Source organism: Eucyclogobius newberryi, unplaced genomic scaffold (assembly GCF_026437365.1).
Source record: "Eucyclogobius newberryi isolate DKJ021-1_F unplaced genomic scaffold, fEucNew1.0.hap1 SCAF_33, whole genome shotgun sequence".
Taxonomy (NCBI): Eukaryota; Metazoa; Chordata; class Actinopteri; order Gobiiformes; family Gobiidae; genus Eucyclogobius; species Eucyclogobius newberryi.
Window position 1 is genome coordinate 145,287 of NW_027315979.1, and position 17,500 is coordinate 162,786.

General features: G+C 51.9%; 1 protein-coding gene across 1 annotated transcript in view; it reads right to left on the reverse strand.

Moving 5' to 3' along the window:
- per3 (period circadian clock 3) overlaps positions 1–17,500 on the reverse strand; it is a 55,140-nt gene that overhangs the window by 24,127 nt on the left and 13,513 nt on the right. The window contains exons 6-13 of the mRNA XM_072461879.1: positions 11,931–12,073; positions 10,078–10,156; positions 9,899–10,005; positions 6,727–6,883; positions 6,291–6,396; positions 5,908–6,036; positions 1,550–1,658; positions 68–167 (exon numbers count right to left, since the gene is read on the reverse strand). Of these exons, the coding sequence (XP_072317980.1) occupies positions 68–167; positions 1,550–1,658; positions 5,908–6,036; positions 6,291–6,396; positions 6,727–6,883; positions 9,899–10,005; positions 10,078–10,156; positions 11,931–12,073 (930 nt within the window). The remainder of the gene's footprint in view (positions 1–67; positions 168–1,549; positions 1,659–5,907; positions 6,037–6,290; positions 6,397–6,726; positions 6,884–9,898; positions 10,006–10,077; positions 10,157–11,930; positions 12,074–17,500) is intronic.

The following is a 17,500-nucleotide window of genomic DNA, read 5'->3' on the forward strand; positions in this document are numbered from 1 at the left end:
GGTAAACTGGAGCAGAAGGTTCAGACGAGAGGGTAAACTGGAGCAGAAGGTTCAGACGAGTATTGACCTGATGATGTTGTCCACACAGTTGATTTGTTGGTATGAGGGGACATGGACGTCCTCTGGATCTTGGGCCACAGCCTTTGATGCAACAGGATGAACATTTGCTGTGGGAAAAATAATTACTGTTATAATTAGCAAAAATACAAAATTACAGAGTCAAAAACAGGGCTAGTTCTTGTTTAGATCTGGGATAGGTCCATAGACTACAACAAAGCTGGGGCCAAACCTGGGGCCGAACCTGGGGCCGAACCTGGGGCCGAACCTGGGGCCGAACCTGGGGGCTAACCTGGGGGCTAACCTGGGGCCGAACCTGGGGGCTAACCTGGGGGCTAACCTGGGGCCGAACCTGGGGACGAACCTGGGGACGAACCTGGGGACGAACCTGGGGCCGAACCTGGGGCCGAACCTGGGGACGAACCTGGGGACGAACCTGGGGACGAACCTGGGGACGAACCTGGGGCCGAACCTGGGGACGAACCTGGGGACGAACCTGGGGCCGAACCTGGGGCCGAACCTGGGGACGAACCTGGGAACTGAACCTGGGGCCGAACCTGGGGACGAACCTGGGGACGAACCTGGGGCCGAACCTGGGGACGAACCTGGGGACGAACCTGGGGCCAAACCTGGGGACGAACCTGGGAACTGAACCTGGGGACTGAACCTGGGGACTGAACCTGGGGCCTGAACCTGGGGCCTGAACCTGGGGACTGAACCTGGGGCCAAACCTGGGGACTGAACCTGGGGACTGAACCTGGGGCATGAACCTGGGGCCTGAACCTGGGGACTGAACCTGGGAACTGAACCTGGGGACTGAACCTGGGGCATGAACCTGGGGCCTGAACCTGGGGCTTGAACCTGGGGACTGAACCTGGGGACGAACCTGGGGACTGAACCTGGGGACTGAACCTGGGGACTGAACCTGGGGCTTGAACCTGGGGACTGAACCTGGGGACGAACCTGGGGACTGAACCTGGGGACTGAACCTGGGGACTGAACCTGGGGCTTGAACCTGGGGACTGAGCCTGGGGCCACGAAAAACAGAGGCTAAAAAAAGACCGGGGCAAAACCAGGACTAAAACATGACCAAAATCATTCTAGTATGAAATCAATTCAAACCTGGTGTGGACTGGTTTGGCCCTGTTCTAGTCCTGGTTTAGTACTTTAGTCCAGTACTAAAACAGGACTAAATCAGAACTAAACTGTGCTCAAAACAGGACCAAATGGGCCACGTGCGAATGCACCGCAAGCTTTAGTCTTGTCTTGGTTGGTTGGGGTTAGGGTTAGTTAATTCTACTTCAGTTCTGTGTCACTGTTAGATACACCGGTAAAACATTTTAGCTTTACAAAGGCTTGATTTACTGAACCACCTAAAAGAGAGAGAATTACAACAGGGAGATATTATCTCCCTGTTGTAATTCTCTCTCTTTTAGTTCAACCATGTTCAATGTTAATTCTATATTAAATGTATTCTCTTAGTGCCTTGTACCTGTGGTTGGTTTCCTGAGGACCGTGACTTTATGGGTGGAGTCAAAATAGGCCTGCTGCCCCCAGCTCTTCACCCAGTTGACATCTGCACAGAGCTGCTGCAGCGCCATCTACAGGACACAGAGGGACAGAGGCACTGAAACCCACTGAGTGAAAGGGTGAAATGAAGCGGAGAGGTGGGTTTGTGAGACACTGAGCCACCGCTACAATAGAGCAGCAACTGACATCATTTCATCTGTGAATGTGGGAACTCGGGTTTGACGTCCTACTGTGAGTAAGCCCCGCCCACCGTGCGGGATCTCCTGATAACGGGACTTTTGCTCTTCTTTCTAACATCTACATCCTATAGTCACCCTCTTCACTGGGATGTACTTTTTGGGTCCAGTCCTTGATTGTTGGTGCAGTTTTTGTCATACACAGGCCCAAATACATAGTTCTAAAATTTAGTCGGATGATGATGTCAAAAACCGTCTGAAGTGCATGATTATCAAATACAACCATGAGTTTTTATAGTTGTTACAAACCCCTCCAAAGGCAGGGTTATATCAGGGGGACTGGACACGGCTGATAAATACCACCTTTTTACATCGTTTTGGCCGAGGTGCAGTTTATACTCTAGAAAGTACAGTCAAGAGATCAATTATATTTGTAATTAGTAAAATAAAACATCACTATAGTTTTTCAGATAAAAAACAAACAAACACCATCTTAATCTACTGCAGGGCTGAATGTGTGGACATGATACTGACCATGAAACACGCTGTAAACACTCTAATGTGCTGCCGCGAGTGTAACCCAGTGTCTCACCGGCTGTGCGAGTGTAACCCAGTGTCTCACCGGCTGTGCGAGTGTAACCCAGTGTCTCACCGGCTGTGCGAGTGTAACCCAGTGTCTCACTGGCTGTGCGAGTGTAACCCAGTGTCTCACTGGCTGTGCGAGTGTAACCCAGTGTCTCACTGGCTGTGCATATGTAACCCAGTGTCTCACCGGCTGTGCGAGTATAACCCAGTGTCTCACCGGCTGTGCGAGTGTAACCCAGTGTCTCACCGGCTGTGCGAGTGTAACCCAGTGTCTCACCGGCTGTGCGAGTGTAACCCAGTGTCTCACTGGCTGTGCATATGTAACCCAGTGTCTCACCGGCTGTGCGAGTGTAACCCAGTGTCTCACTGGCTGTGCATATGTAACCCAGTGTCTCACCGGCTGTGCGAGTGTAACCCAGTGTCTCACTGGCTGTGCGAGTGTAACCCAGTGTCTCACCGGCTGTGCGAGTGTAACCCAGTGTCTCACTGGCTGTGCATATGTAACCCAGTGTCTCACCGGCTGTGCGAGTGTAACCCAGTGTCTCACCGGCTGTGCGAGTGTAACCCAGTGTCTCACCGGCTGTTCGAGTGTAACCCAGTGTCTCACCGGCTGTGCGAGTGTAACCCAGTGTCTCACCGGCTGTGCGAGTGTAACCCAGTGTCTCACCGGCTGTGCGAGTGTAACCCAGTGTCTCACTGGCTGTGCGAGTGTAACCCAGTGTCTCACCGGCTGTGCGAGTGTAACCCAGTGTCTCACCAGCTGTGCGAGTGTAACCCAGTGTCTCACCGGCTGTGCGAGTGTAACCCAGTGTCTCACCGGCTGTGCGAGTGTAACCCAGTGTCTCACTGGCTGTGCATATGTAACCCAGTGTCTCACCGGCTGTGCGAGTGTAACCCAGTGTCTCACTGGCTGTGCGAGTGTAACCCAGTGTCTCACCGGCTGTTCGAGTGTAACCCAGTGTCTCACCGGCTGTGCGAGTGTAACCCAGTGTCTCACCGGCTGTGCGAGTGTAACCCAGTGTCTCACCGGCTGTGCGAGTGTAACCCAGTGTCTCACTGGCTGTGCGAGTGTAACCCAGTGTCTCACCGGCTGTGCGAGTGTAACCCAGTGTCTCACCGGCTGTGCGAGTGTAACCCAGTGTCTCACTGGCTGTGCATATGTAACCCAGTGTCTCACCGGCTGTGCGAGTGTAACCCAGTGTCTCACCGGCTGTGCGAGTGTAACCCAGTGTCTCACCGGCTGTGCGAGTGTGACCCAGTGTCTCACCGGCTGTGCGAGTGTAACCCAGTGTCTCACCGGCTGTGCGAGTGTAACCCAGTGTCTCACCGGCTGTGCGAGTGTAACCCAGTGTCTCACTGGCTGTGCATATGTAACCCAGTGTCTCACCGGCTGTGCGAGTGTAACCCAGTGTCTCACTGGCTGTGCGAGTGTAACCCAGTGTCTCACCGGCTGTTCGAGTGTAACCCAGTGTCTCACCGGCTGTGCGAGTGTAACCCAGTGTCTCACCGGCTGTGCGAGTGTAACCCAGTGTCTCACCGGCTGTGCGAGTGTAACCCAGTGTCTCACTGGCTGTGCGAGTGTAACCCAGTGTCTCACCGGCTGTGCGAGTATAACCCAGTGTCTCACCGGCTGTGCGAGTGTAACCCAGTGTCTCACCGGCTGTTCGAGTGTAACCCAGTGTCTCACCGGCTGTGCGAGTGTAACCCAGTGTCTCACCGGCTGTGCGAGTGTAACCCAGTGTCTCACCGGCTGTGCGAGTGTAACCCAGTGTCTCACTGGCTGTGCGAGTGTAACCCAGTGTCTCACTGGCTGTGCATATGTAACCCAGTGTCTCACCGGCTGTGCGAGTGTAACCCAGTGTCTCACCGGCTGTGCATATGTAACCCAGTGTCTCACCGGCTGTGCGAGTGTAACCCAGTGTCTCACCGGCTGTGCATATGTAACCCAGTGTCTCACTGGCTGTGCGAGTGTAACCCAGTGTCTCACCGTCTCCCTGTGCGAGTGTAGCCCAGTGTCTCACCGGCTGTGCGAGTGTAACCCAGTGTCTCACCGGCTGTGCGAGTGTAACCCAGTGTCTCACCGGCTGTGCGAGTGTAACCCAGTGTCTCACCGGCTGTGCGAGTGTAACCCAGTGTCTCACCGGCTGTGCATATGTAACCCAGTGTCTCAATGGCTGTGCGAGTGTAACCCAGTGTCTCACCGGCTGTTCGAGTGTAACCCAGTGTCTCACCGGCTGTGCGAGTGTAACCCAGTGTCTCACCGGCTGTGCGAGTGTAACCCAGTGTCTCACCGGCTGTGCGAGTGTAACCCAGTGTCTCACTGGCTGTGCGAGTGTAACCCAGTGTCTCACCGGCTGTGCGAGTGTAACCCAGTGTCTCACCGGCTGTGCGAGTGTAACCCAGTGTCTCACTGGCTGTGCATATGTAACCCAGTGTCTCACCGGCTGTGCGAGTGTAACCCAGTGTCTCACCGGCTGTGCGAGTGTAACCCAGTGTCTCACCGGCTGTGCGAGTGTAACCCAGTGTCTCACCGGCTGTGCGAGTGTAACCCAGTGTCTCACCGGCTGTGCGAGTGTAACCCAGTGTCTCACCGGCTGTGCGAGTGTAACCCAGTGTCTCACTGGCTGTGCATATGTAACCCAGTGTCTCACCGGCTGTGCGAGTGTAACCCAGTGTCTCACTGGCTGTGCGAGTGTAACCCAGTGTCTCACCGGCTGTTCGAGTGTAACCCAGTGTCTCACCGGCTGTGCGAGTGTAACCCAGTGTCTCACCGGCTGTGCGAGTGTAACCCAGTGTCTCACCGGCTGTGCGAGTGTAACCCAGTGTCTCACTGGCTGTGCGAGTGTAACCCAGTGTCTCACCGGCTGTGCGAGTATAACCCAGTGTCTCACCGGCTGTGCGAGTGTAACCCAGTGTCTCACCGGCTGTTCGAGTGTAACCCAGTGTCTCACCGGCTGTGCGAGTGTAACCCAGTGTCTCACCGGCTGTGCGAGTGTAACCCAGTGTCTCACCGGCTGTGCGAGTGTAACCCAGTGTCTCACTGGCTGTGCGAGTGTAACCCAGTGTCTCACTGGCTGTGCATATGTAACCCAGTGTCTCACCGGCTGTGCGAGTGTAACCCAGTGTCTCACCGGCTGTGCATATGTAACCCAGTGTCTCACCGGCTGTGCGAGTGTAACCCAGTGTCTCACCGGCTGTGCATATGTAACCCAGTGTCTCACTGGCTGTGCGAGTGTAACCCAGTGTCTCACCGTCTCCCTGTGCGAGTGTAGCCCAGTGTCTCACCGGCTGTGCGAGTGTAACCCAGTGTCTCACCGGCTGTGCGAGTGTAACCCAGTGTCTCACCGGCTGTGCGAGTGTAACCCAGTGTCTCACCGGCTGTGCGAGTGTAACCCAGTGTCTCACCGGCTGTGCATATGTAACCCAGTGTCTCAATGGCTGTGCGAGTGTAACCCAGTGTCTCACCGTCTCCCTGTGCGAGTGTAGCCCAGTGTCTCACCGGCTGTGCGAGTGTAACCCAGTGTCTCACCGGCTGCGCGAGTGTAACCCAGTGTCTCACCGGCTCCCGGTGCGAGTCCTCCCACAGGTTTCCGTTGCCGTCGCTGGAAGACGCCGCACTGATGTAATGTTCATGAGAGCCGTTACTGCCCAGACTGCCGTATCCGCTCGAGCCGTTATTGTGCACAGGCTAAACACAGAGAGAGATTTACAATGTGAATCAGTTCATTTTACAGCGGTTATGTAAAGAGAAGAGAGAATGGTATGAATCCAATCATTAAGAAAGAAAAACACAGAAAATGTCACAAATCATATGTTATGAAGAGTTGTGATGTAAAGTAATCTCAATAAAAGAAGAATTCACGAACTATAATGTTAGGTAACAGAGAAATGGTTGCGACTGTTCGACTTACATGAGACATTTATTATGAGAAATAAAATCACCTGTTGAAAGAGTTTGTAGATCTTGGCCTGAAGGTCTTTGATCTCTTCGTAAGTGACCTGATCATCATTGGTACGAGCGGCGAACACATCCTCGTTTAAGGGGCTACTAACAATGTAGAAAAGTAGCATTTAATACAAAAACGACACTCTTCACATAGAAAAGGCGGGCAAGGTGCAAATGCAATGCCAAAACTGTGTACGATTCCCCTGCCTTACGAAAAACACCAAACATTGCCAATTCAAAACTCTTAAAAGACAATATCTGACTTTTAAAAAATGCTCCAGAATTCCTCAGACGGTTCTATTAAAAATAAAACAATCAAACAGCCAGTAAAGGGCAGTGTAATACAGTTCTGACACTCTTCCTTTTTGTTTGTTTTTGAAAAGCATAAGAACTTGAGATGTTTGAAAGTGACAAAAGTATCTGGCTCCTCACGTTGTGACTTTGTGGCGTCCGATGATGAAGGCGATCTTGCGGCTCCAGGGGTGGATGAAGCTGGACCAGCTGGTGTCCAGAGTGATGTAGTCTCCGTTCTGACAGCGCAGGCGGATGGGCGAGTGCTCGAAGGGAGGCTGCCCCGCGTATTTCAGCACTGCACGGACAAGACACGGGACTTACAATATAGAAAAGCATGAGTGACATCTTATATTATAAAGCGAACTGCAGACGATCTCCGAACGTTGCCACAGAGACAGGAAAGTTTCAGCCCTTTCCTTTGTCTCCATGTCTCTGCAGACATAGCAGAGGCGTCATACTCCATCAAATGACTCACAGAGACAATATCTGTCCATAGACAAAAGCTAAAATGCTAAAACTATGCATTTTTATCCGATTGTTTAACTGTTTCATGACTCGTCTTGTGAACAATGTGGTATAACGTTCAAACAGTGGCTGCCTGGGGTATATTTCAGAGTCATCTCTCACAGATGACGCACACTCACAAGCTCGTGTCTGATTGGTTGAACACTGGCACCAAACCCACCCCAGGAGGTCCACCAGATTGTATCTCGGGAGAAGGGTTCATCTCTGGCCTAGCGATGTTGAGCTAACATAGGACATTCCAGAGAGACACGCCTGCGGAAGCAAACTTATTCTCTCCTAATTCTGTGCCGTCTTTGGATGTTATTTTTGCTTTAAACTGCAAAATGCAAACTCAAGCAAAGGATTTTGCAACTTTTCCAAGTCTACAAGAAAAATGTGATCCAGGACAATCTCTCTAAACCGTCCTCATCTGTGAATGAGTGCAACGGCCTTTTGTTACGTGAGGAACGCCTCAGAGTCAAGGAATACCAAGAGTCCCTGATCCTGTGCTTCAGCCTGACACTGGCCCTGCCCTGCCCTGCCCTGACCCTGCCCTGACCCTGCCCCAGGCCCAGCCCTGACCCTGGCCCTGACCCTGCCCCAGGCCCAGCCCTGACCCTGGCCCTGACCCTGCCCCAGGCCCAGCCCTGACCCTGCCCCTGCCCTGACCCTGCCCTGACCCTGCCCTGACCTGCCCCAGGCCCAGCCCTGACCCTGCCCTGACCCTGCCCTGACCTGACCCTGGCCCTGCCCTGACCCTGCCCTGCTCCAGGCCCAGCCCTGACCCTGCCCTGACCCAGGCCCAGCCCTGACCTGACCCTGCCCTGACCCAGGCCCTGCCCTGACCCTGCCCCAGGCCTGCCCTGACCCAGTCCCAGCCCTGAGCCTGCCCTGACCCTGCCCCAGGCCTGCCCTGACCCAGGCCCAGCCCTGACCCAGGCCTGCCCTGACCCAGGCCCAGCCCTGACCCTGCCCTGGCCCTGACCCTGCCCTGACCCTGCCCTGCCCCAGGCCCAGCCCTGACCCAGGCCCAGCCCTGACCCTGCCCTGACCCGAACACAGGCCCGTCTTCTCTGCTTGTATAACACATATTTCACATCTGGCTGATAAGACCATCTGAGAATCAACATGAACTCTAACACACAGCGAGAAAGATCTAGAACAATCATATCTAGTGGCTCCATCTGTTATCGACTCATCTGCATATTCATCTGTTCATTCATTTTCAGAAAATGGGTCGATGTCACGTTATGTTCTCACAAACCTTCAGATTAAAGATCAAATACATTAGATATTGGATTATACAATAGTTTAATGCCTAATACAGGATGGTGCCCCAAATAACTATCGATATCAACTTTGAATGTCACACTCTTTCACAAGTGTATGGAGTAATCCTGTATCGTTTGAATAACATTACAGTACTTCAATACAAACCAACACATATATTACTCAATTAAGGATGTAAAGGTGTGAAAATGACTATTACAGTATTTAAAGTACCTGATTTTTACAGTTATAAAATGTGAAAAACACAACTAGTTAATTTTAAACTATTTTAGTTTATTAGCGCTTTTCACAAGTCTCTGAGCCTCATCTCGGGTAAAGCTAACAAATATTAGCATGCTAACGGCGCACTTCCCCGGCTTCATGGTCTTTCCTGTCCTGGGGCTAAACAGAATTCACTTTATAAAATAAACAGCAAAATCAAGTAATTGAACTACCGGTAGTTTCAAAAGAGTAAATCAGGTACAGTTCCAGACCAATTATGCAAAATTGACATTTAGGATCTTTTAACCAGTTGTTCCTCCGGATCGTTTAACCACTCAAAGTTGTATCTAGAGTGATTCATGCGGATTTGAGTCATCTTTATTCTCCGGAGCACATGACATTGCCCTGTCAGTCCCTGTCAGTCCCTGTCAGTCCAGGTCTTCACAGCTCCCGGGCCACGCCTTCACCGCTCCCGGGCCACGCCTTCACCGCTTCCGGGCCACGCCTTCACCGCTCCCGGGCCACGCCTTCACCGCTCCCGGGCCACGCCTTCACAGCTCCCGGGCCACGCCTTCACAGCTCCCGGGCCACGCCTTCACCGCTTCCGGGCCACGCCTTCACCGCTTCCGGGCCACGCCTTCACCGCTTCCGGGCCACGCCTTCACCGCTTCCGGGCCACGTCTTCACCGCTCCCTGGGCCACGCCTTCACCGCTCCCTGGGCCACGCCTTCACCGCTCCCTGGGCCACGCCAACTTGTCTCTACTCACTTCGTACGGCTATTTTATTTTTGTAAACAGTGACACACGTAGGATTTGGCCGCGTAGCCCTTCTTTGCGACACATTTTTAAAAATCTTTAAATTGCAATACTGATCTGAAAGGACAACTCGATGACCCTCGGGTGTTGTAGATTTGATCCGTATCGAAGACAAAAGCACAATAAAACCTTGGGGTTTGTAGTAAAGATCAAAGGCGTTTATGGACCAAAAGTGGATTAGATCAAGGCCAAATCAGGATTAGGAAAGGACCAAATTAGGCCCAAACCAACTGTGAATCTCATGTTGGCTTTATAAAAAAACATATCGTAATAACAAGTTTCATAGTATAATTCTAAGAGGAGTAGACATGAAGAAATTCTAATCAACTGATATATATTACAATAATGCTAGAACTACAAGAAGGTCAAAGGGTTTTCTACGATATAGTTACAAGCGTCACGGTAGGATCATTATTAAGTCTATAGATCATTCTAAAAGTTTCCAGTCCAATTCATAAAGGACCTTCAGGACAATAGCATCAAAGGCAAAGTGCTGTACCTTTGCGGTGCATGGACAGCAGGAGTGGGCGGTCGTCTGGGTGGACACAGGTGAGCAGAGACGTCCCGATCAGATCCTGGGGCAGGAAACCCAACAACGGGACGGCTCTGAAAGGATAAGCCAGGTTGAGGATGAACGGGAGACGTAATAGAAGCGTCTAAGTCCAGTGGCGTACTGACCGGTCGTCCACCTCCAGGAACACGCAGCCGGGCGAGTGAGTGGTCGTGAAGATCCGCTTGTCCATCGGAATACGAGGAGCTGAAACAGAACAGCATTGAGTTAATCACTTATAAACCTTAAGAATAGAAACAAAACATACGTAATACTTTCTTTACCATGAAATGCATTATTCATTCACTTCCCAGTCACATTTTGTACATTTTGCTGCGAGCCGCTTCTATAGCCACGCCCTCCCTATAGCCACACCCCCCTATAGCCACCCCCCCTATAGCCACACACCCCCTATAGCCACCCCCCCTATAGCCACACACCCCCTATAGCCACCCCCCCATAGCCACACCCCCTATAGCCACACCCCCTATAGCCACACACCCCCTATAGCCACACACCCCCTATAACCACCCCCCTATAGCCACACACCCCCTATAGCCACCCCCCCTATAGCCACACACCCCCTATAGCCACACACCCCCCTATAGCCACACACCCCCTATAGCCACCCCCCTATAGCCACCCCCCTATAGCCACCCCCCCTATAGCCACACCCCCTATAGCCACACCCCCTATAGCCACCCCCCCTATAGCCACACCCCCTATAGCCACACCCCCCTATAGCCACACACCCCCTATAGCCACCCCCCCTATAGCCACACACCCCCTATAGCCACACACCCCCTATAGCCACACCCCCATAGCCACCCCCCCTATAGCCACACCCCCCTATAGCCACACCCCCCTATAGCCACCCCCCCTATAGCCACACACCCCCTATAGCCACACCCCCCTATAGCCACCCCCCCATAGCCACCCCCCCTATAGCCACACCCCCTATAGCCACACCCCCCTATAGCCACACCCCTATAGCCACACCCCCCTATAGCCACACCCCCCTATAGCCACACCCCCCTATAGCCACACACCCCTATAGCCACACACCCCCTATAGCCACCCCCTTATAGCCACACCCCCTATAGCCACACCCCCTTATAGCCACACCCCCCTATAGCCACCCCCCCTATAGCCACACCCCCTTATAGCCACACCCCCTATAGCCACACACCCCCTATAGCCACCCCCTTATAGCCACACCCGCCTATATCCACCCCCTATAGCCACCCCCCCTATAGCCACACACCCCCTATAGCCACACCCCCCTATAGCCACACCCCCCTATAGCCACCCCCTATAGCCACACCCCCCTATAGCCACACACCCCTATAGCCACACCCCCTATAGCCACACCCCCTATAGCCACACCTCCTATAGCCAGACCCCCCTATAGCCACACCCCCCTATAGCCACACCCCCCCTATAGCCACACCCCCCCTATAGCCACACCCCGCTATAGCCACACCCCCTATAGCCACACCCCCTATAGCCACAGTGTTTTTGTGCCTTTTTGTTCTGAAAATGCTCCTCATATTAGCTTTGATTTTGTTAACTCTTATGACGTGGTTTCCAGTTAAAGGTGCAGTTTGTAACTATCAAACGCTCTTTATAAAGTGACTTCCCATGTCGCCCTCGAGGCCGCTGCTGTTGTGATTTTGGGCGTTACAAACATAAATTGAATTGATCTATAAAAAGACAACTTTATATCAAACTTAGCAGTTTGGTCACTAAACTCAAGAACTTTGTGCTTCAGGAGATCACAAGGAGCAGGTTTGAGTTTGTGGCGTCCGCACATACACTTTGAGTAAGATATGACTCTTTTGAGCCGAGTCCTCCCGTTGGGCGGCATCCAGACCTTTGTTCCTGTTATGATTATATTTGATCTGCTTGTGTTCTTATTGTGGCCCTCGGGGATGAATAAAGTTACAAGGTTCGGTTTGAAATAGATGGACTTCAGTCTGACCTTCGTATCCAGAGATGATTCTTTCGGCCAGAGCCAGGCAGCAGGTCTCCTCCTCCTGGCCCCTGGGGTCCTGGACCTTCAGGAGGTACGGGGTGATCCTGCAGGGGTTGTACCGCATCTCACCCTCTCGGTCCTTCCCTCCTCTGACACAAACAGAACAAACAACTACATTAACCATGATCCTTCACTTCTCACAGCTCAGACTGTTGAGTGACAATGACATAACTGCACTTTGTCTATTTAAACATCACATTAAAGTCACTCATATATATACACTCATATATATACTCATATATACTCATATATATGAGTATTATGAGTATATATATATGGGCTCGGGGCCCTGGGCTCGGGCCCTCACTCCAACACCAGAAAGACTTTATATAACGCCATGGAACATGTCCAATGAAGAAGCTTTTCAACAGTCAATGGACCAATATTTATTACTAAACCATTTTAGATCATTTTACAATAAACAAATGATGAAATAGAACAACATGTACGATGATGATGTATTTATGTTGTACTTTATTATCATGCTATAAGCATTAAAACAGTGACATAACCGCCCTGCTCTTGTGTGACTGGAGTCATGAGATAATACTTCATCTTTAAATTTGACAATCATGATGCATCCATAACGAGCCACGATGCATCCATAACGAGCCACGATGCATCCATAACGAGCCACGATGCATCCATAACGAGCCACGATGCATCCATAACGAGCCACGATGCATCCATAACGAGCCACGATGCATCCATAACGAGCCACGATGCATCCATAACGAGCCACGATGCATCCATAACGAGCCACGATGCATCCATAACGAGCCACGATGCATCATAACGAGCCACGATGCATCCATAACGAGCCACGATGCATCCATAACGAGCCACGATGCATCCATAACGAGCCACGATGCATCCATAACGAGCCACGATGCATCCATAACGAGCCACGATGCATCCATAACGAGCCACGATGCATCCATAACGAGCCACGATGCATCCATAACGAGCCACGATGCATCCATAACGAGCCAGGATGCATCCATAACGAGCCAGGATGCATCCATAACGAGCCAGGATGCATCCATAACGAGCCACGATGCATCCATAACGAGCCACGATGCATCCATAACGAGCCACGATGCATCCATAACGAGCCACGATGCATCCTTAACGAGCCACGATGCATCCATAACGAGCCACGATGCATCCATAACGAGCCACGATGCATCCATAACGAGCCACGATGCATCCATAACGAGCCACGATGCATCCATAACGAGCCACGATGCATCCATAACGAGCCACGATGCATCCATAACGAGCCACGATGCATCCATAACGAGCCACGATGCATCCATAACGAGCCACGATGCATCCATAACGAGCCACGATGCATCCATAACGAGCCACGATGCATCCATAACGAGCCACGATGCATCCATAACGAGCCACGATGCATCCATAACGAGCCACGATGCATCCATAACGAGCCACGATGCATCCATAACGAGCCACGATGCATCCATAACGAGCCACGATGCATCCATAACGAGCCACGATGCATCCATAACGAGCCACGATGCATCCATAACGAGCCACGATGCATCCATAACGAGCCACGATGCATCCATAACGAGCCACGATGCATCCATAACGAGCCACGATGCATCCATAACGAGCCACGATGCATCATAACGAGCCACGATGCATCCATAACGAGCCACGATGCATCCATAACGAGCCACGATGCATCCATAACGAGCCACGATGCATCCATAACGAGCCACGATGCATCCATAACGAGCCACGATGCATCCATAACGAGCCACGATGCATCCATAACGAGCCACGATGCATCCATAACGAGCCACGATGCATCCATAACGAGCCACGATGCATCCATAACGAGCCACGATGCATCCATAACGAGCCAGGATGCATCCATAACGAGCCACGATGCATCCATAACGAGCCACGATGCATCCATAACGAGCCACGATGCATCCATAACGAGCCACGATGCATCCTTAACGAGCCACGATGCATCCATAACGAGCCACGATGCATCCATAACGAGCCACGATGCATCCATAACGAGCCACGATGCATCCATAACGAGCCACGATGCATCCATAACGAGCCACGATGCATCCATAACGAGCCACGATGCATCCATAACGAGCCACGATGCATCCATAACGAGCCACGATGCATCCATAACGAGCCACGATGCATCCATAACGAGCCACGATGCATCCATAACGAGCCACGATGCATCCATAACGAGCCACGATGCATCCATAACGAGCCACGATGCATCCATAACGAGCCACGATGCATCCATAACGAGCCACGATGCATCCATAACGAGCCACGATGCATCCATAACGAGCCAGGATGCATCCATAACGAGCCACGATGCATCCATAACGAGCCACGATGCATCCATAACGAGCCACGATGCATCCATAACGAGCCACGATGCATCCATAACGAGCCACGATGCATCCATAACGAGCCACGATGCATCCATAACGAGCCACGATGCATCCATAACGAGCCACGATGCATCCATAACGAGCCACGATGCATCCATAACGAGCCACGATGCATCATAACGAGCCACGATGCATCCATAACGAGCCACGATGCATCCATAACGAGCCACGATGCATCCATAACGAGCCACGATGCATCCATAACGAGCCACGATGCATCCATAACGAGCCACGATGCATCCATAACGAGCCACGATGCATCCATAACGAGCCACGATGCATCCATAACGAGCCACGATGCATCCATAACGAGCCAGGATGCATCCATAACGAGCCACGATGCATCCATAACGAGCCAGGATGCATCCATAACGAGCCACGATGCATCCATAACGAGCCACGATGCATCCATAACGAGCCACGATGCATCCATAACGAGCCACGATGCATCCTTAACGAGCCACGATGCATCCATAACGAGCCACGATGCATCCATAACGAGCCACGATGCATCCATAACGAGCCACGATGCATCCATAACGAGCCACGATGCATCCATAACGAGCCACGATGCATCCATAACGAGCCACGATGCATCCATAACGAGCCACGATGCATCCATAACGAGCCACGATGCATCCATAACGAGCCACGATGCATCCATAACGAGCCACGATGCATCCATAACGAGCCACGATGCATCCATAACGAGCCACGATGCATCCATAACGAGCCACGATGCATCCATAACGAGCCACGATGCATCCATAACGAGCCAGGATGCATCCATAACGAGCCACGATGCATCCATAACGAGCCACGATGCATCCATAACGAGCCACGATGCATCCATAACGAGCCACGATGCATCCATAACGAGCCACGATGCATCCATAACGAGCCACGATGCATCCATAACGAGCCACGATGCAGCCATAACGAGCCACGATGCATCCATAACGAGCCACGATGCATCCATAACGAGCCACGATGCATCCATAATGAGCCACGATGCATCCATAATGAGCCGCTGAGTCACAGCAAATGGCCTCGTGTAAGAGCCAGAACACTGCAGTGTTTTAATGAGATTATTATGGATTTATAAAAGCAAAAACAAGAACAACAGGTTCAGAATAATCGGTATCGCAAAATGTGATGTGTGTTCAATTGTATCACCAAAGCGCCTAAAAGTACTGATCACTGTCAATCGATCGTCAATAAATCGACATGACACATGTAGGACGCTGTGTGGACATGACACGTGTAGGACGCTGTGTGGACATGACACGTGTAGGACGCTGTGTGGACATGACACGTGTAGGACGCTGTGTGGACATGACACATGTACGACGCTGTGTGGACGTGACACATGTAGGACGCTGTGTGGACATGACACACGTAAGACGCTGTGGACATGACACACGTATGACGCTGTGTGGACATGACACATGTAGGACGCTGTGTGGACATGACACATGTAGGACGCTGTGTGGACAAGACACACGTAGGACGCTGTGTGGACATGACACACGTAGGACGCTGTGTTGACGTGACACACGTAGGACGCTGTGTTGACGTGACACATGTAGGACGCTGTGTGGACAAGACACACGTAGGACGCTGTGTGGACATGACACACGTAGGACGATGTGTGGACATGACACACGTAGGACGCTGTGTGGACATGACACACGTAGGACGCTGTGTTGACGTGACACACGTAGGACGCTGTGTGGACAAGACACACGTAGGACGCTGTGTGGACGTGACACACGTAGGACGCTGTGTTGACGTGACACACGTAGGACGCTGTGTGGACAAGACACACGTAGGACGCTGTGTGGACATGACACATGTAGGACGCTGTGTGGACATGACACATGTAGGACGCTGTGTGGACATGACACATGTAGGACGCTGTGTGGACATGACACACGTAGGACGATGTGTGGACATGACACATGTAGGACGCTGTGTGGACGTGACACAAGTAGGACGCTGCGTGGACGTGACACATGTAGGACGCTGTGTGGACGTGACACATGTAGGACGCTGTGTGGACATGACACATGTAGGACGCTGTGTGGACGTGACACATGTAGGACGCTGTGTGGACGTGACACATGTACGACGCTGTGTGGACGTGACACATGTAGGACGCTGCGTGGACGTGACACATGTAGGACGCTGCGTGGACATGACACATGTAGGACGCTGTGTGGACATGACACATGTAGGACGCTGTGTGGACGTGACACATGTAGGACGCTGTGTGGACGTGACACATGTAGGACGCTGTGTGGACGTGACACATGTAGGACGCTGTGTGGACGTGACACATGTAGGACGCTGTGTGGACGTGACACATGTAGGACGCTGCGTGGACGTGACACATGTAGGACGCTGTGTGGACATGACACATGTAGGACGCTGTGTGGACATGACACATGTAGGACGCTGTGTGGACGTGACACATGTAGGACGCTGCGTGGACGTGACACATGTAGGACGCTGCGTGGACATGACACATGTAGGACGCTGTGTGGACGTGACACATGTAGGACGCTGCGTGGACGTGACACATGTAGGACGCTGTGTGGACATGACACATGTAGGACGCTGTGTGGACATGACACATGTAGGACGCTGTGTGGACGTGACACATGTAGGACGCTGTGTGGACATGACACATGTAGGACGCTGTGTGGACATGACACATGTAGGACGCTGTGTGGACGTGACACATGTAGGACGCTGCTGTCTCAGATCCAGAGTCTGAAAGTGGGAGGAGCCACAGGTAAAGTTAGTGTCACAGATTCAGACTCTGAGGTCAATAACTCCTAAACGCAAAAGTCTTTGCAGATCATTCACAGGCAAAATATTCATATTTACACTGCAAGTGACACAACCTCGTTTTAAAAATCAGATGCGTATTTTGGGCTCAGCGAATCACACGCTCCGAATGTGCAGAGCCGAGACGAGTGCTTAGGGGCCGTCATCAAATAGCAAAACGAAAAATGGAATGGAACGTCAAATAGAGCGGTACAATTTGAATAA